Source organism: Myotis davidii, unplaced genomic scaffold (genome assembly GCF_000327345.1).
Source record: "Myotis davidii unplaced genomic scaffold, ASM32734v1 scaffold855, whole genome shotgun sequence".
Taxonomy (NCBI): Eukaryota; Metazoa; Chordata; class Mammalia; order Chiroptera; family Vespertilionidae; genus Myotis; species Myotis davidii.
The window spans coordinates 492,014-494,746 of NW_006286978.1; the positions used below are offsets into that span (position 1 = coordinate 492,014).

The 2,733-nt window shown below is 53.6% G+C and overlaps 1 protein-coding gene across 3 annotated transcripts in view; it reads right to left on the reverse strand.

Moving 5' to 3' along the window:
• PRICKLE3 (prickle planar cell polarity protein 3) overlaps positions 1–2,733 on the reverse strand; it is a 9,406-nt gene that overhangs the window by 2,208 nt on the left and 4,465 nt on the right. For 2 of the 3 annotated variants that reach the window (XM_006758891.2, XM_015560759.1), the window contains 4 exons: positions 2,313–2,426; positions 1,872–2,009; positions 745–948; positions 468–654 (listed from right to left, as the gene is read on the reverse strand). In XM_006758891.2, the coding sequence (XP_006758954.1) occupies positions 468–654; positions 745–948; positions 1,872–2,009; positions 2,313–2,426 (643 nt within the window). The remainder of the gene's footprint in view (positions 1–467; positions 655–744; positions 949–1,871; positions 2,010–2,312; positions 2,427–2,733) is intronic. The other variant, XM_015560758.1, reaches the window with a different exon arrangement.

A 2,733-nucleotide genomic window follows, 5' to 3' on the forward strand; every position in this document is an offset into this window, starting at 1 on the left:
GGTTGCTTTTGGCCTTTTTTTTTTTTTTTGACAAACTAAGGGAAAAGAGGTCAGTGCCCCTGACTAATTAGTTAGGCATTGCATATTTTTAAAAACTCTTGCTGCACACGAGTTGAAAATCACTGAGCTAGGTTGATGGAGAGTCTTAGAGAATAGGGTACAGCTTAGGAGCATAGGAGCTAGGCTAACAGGGTAGCTCTGGGGTACTGGGAATTAGAGGGCACTCTGGAGGTGGGCCCAAATGTGTAGTGGTGCCTAGTATTGTGTAGGAAGGTTTAGAAAGTATGGCCGGGTGGGGGATATCAGTGATGGGACCTGCAGTGAAAGGTATAAGGCTATGGTGCTTGGGCTAGACTGAAAGTATGGGGATAATGGTGGCAGGGCCTGGAGGACAGAAAGAATGGAGGGGGAAGGGGGTGTGGCTGAGATGTTAATCCATCCCCCTGTCCAATGCCATGTTCACCCACCGATGTGCTCCCCACAGCCATCACAGTACTCCGCATGGCGGGCCTCGTAGCAGGCGCAGCAGTGGGGACGGCTCTGGCGCATGACGTAGCGCTGCCCTCCTAGGGATGCTTCACACTCGAAGCAGCAGAAGTGACCCATATGCCAGTGTCGGCCCTCGGCCTCCGTGCACTCAGGGGAGAAGATGATCTGGGGGGTGCAGGACATCTGTGGCCGTCAGCAGGGCCTTCCCTGGGCCTGCCCGCCCTCAGCTCCCTCCCCTGGGCAGTAAGGCATCACCTCATCACAGGCTTGGCAGCGCGGACGCAGGCGTTCAGCATGGTGGCGACCACAGTAGACCTTGCCAGCATGGTAGAAGTAGATGAGGTCCACCAGCAGCTCCCGGCAGGTGGAGCACACAAAGCACTGAGGGTGCCAGCAGGCACCCAGGCCTGCTCGGCTGGCAAACACCGCGATGTCTCCACCTCCAATCTGCTTTCCGCACTGCCAGATGACAGATAGGCATGGTTACCCTCACCAACATGGTTAGATGGGGATCAGCCAAGGTGTGTATCATACTAGGGCAGGGGTGGGCAAACTTTTTGCCTCGAGGGCCACAAGGGGTTCTTAAACTGGACCGGAGGGCCGGAACAAAAGCATGGATGGAGTGTTTGTGTGAACTAATATAAATTCAAAATAAACATCATTGCATAAAAGGGTACGGTCTTTTTTTTCAGTAGTTTTATTCATTTCAAACGGGCCGGATCCGGCCCGCGGGCCATAGTTTGCCCACGGCTGTAGTAGGGCCTTCCCCATGGCGGACCTTTGTGACTGGCCTTACCCACGGGGTAACTTTGAGACAGGCCCTGCCTACATGGGGGGAGGAAAGTGCCTTAGGAACTGACCCTGTGTCTGTGGGAAACCTTAGAGACAGGCCCTACTCATCGTGGGTGGCCTTAAAGGAGGTCTTGAAACCATAGAGCCAGGCCAGGCCCAGGGGAACCTTAGCAACAGACCTCACCTAACAGTAGGATGTAAAGTCAGGCTCCAACCATGGAGTGGAGGGTGCTTTACAGATAAATCCCACCACCTGGCTCTAGAGACAGGCCCTGCCACTGTGGGTGGGTTCTTAAGGACAAGTCTCCACCACAAGAGGACCAGAGATCCCCCCATCCACCGTGTGGAGGGCAGGAAACTAATATAGAAGGTCCATTGGGGCCTCCTTAGAGACAGGCCCAACCCAACAGAGGGATCTGAGGAACAAGTCCCATCTACTAGGGAGCCCTACACACAGACATCGCTGGCCAGGAAGGCCTTAGAGGCGGTCCCTGTCTAACAGTGGGATAGGGACTTGGGTCCTGCAACCCAGGGCTTGGAGCAAAGGCACCAATCACCCCCCCCCCCCCCCAAAGCCCTTCATGGTTCACCTCCTCACAGATGGCCCCAGTGATGGTCACTGGGAAGATGCGCACAGTGCCACGCCCCAGGTTCTCCCGTTTCCGCTGCTGGCTGAAGGCTCTGAGCTCTTTCTTCTCTTCCTCTACCAGTGCCGTGCAGTACTGTGCCTGAGGTAGTGAGGGTCAAACAGGCGCCTCCCCAGTTGTCTGCCCCCCAACCCTCTTTCAAATTTCCTCCATGCTCAAAAAGTTTACTTCAATGCCTCTGTATAAATGGTGCTTCCTGCCTGAAATACCCATCCCTGATCTCTCCCAAGTCCCACGTGTGGTTTTGCCAAGGAATGTCCCCTGCCCTTCAGACCTTTCATCTCAGATCAGCTCACCTCTGATCCTGCCCATTTCTTTCCAGCTGTGAGGCATTTGCCCAGGCTGTGCCCCCTACCTGACATGCCCTTCCTGTCTTCTCCTCACCTCACTGTCGTGTGGGGGAAGCTGGTGCAGCAGCTGCTTGATCCTGTATTTTTCCCCGGGACTGTTGACGTAGGGGACCTTGTCCTCTGGAAGGCAGCTGAAAAACTGGTATACCTGGGAGGACATGGGGGATGGGAGAAAACAACTGAGACGAGGGGTGATTGGAATGCAGTGGGATGGTGGGTCCCTACTTCTCTGAGAAAATTAAAGTTATCAGAAGGAAATGTCTACTGACTCCCTCCATCTCTTCTTCCTATGGGCTGGATCATTCCTGTCACCTCCCAAACATGTCAAGAGTTCGCTCATGCATTATGCTAAGTGAAATAAGCCAGTCGAAGAAAGATAAATATCACATGACCTCACTCATTTGTGGAATATAATGAACACCATAAACTGATGAACAAAATTAGAACCAGAGTCA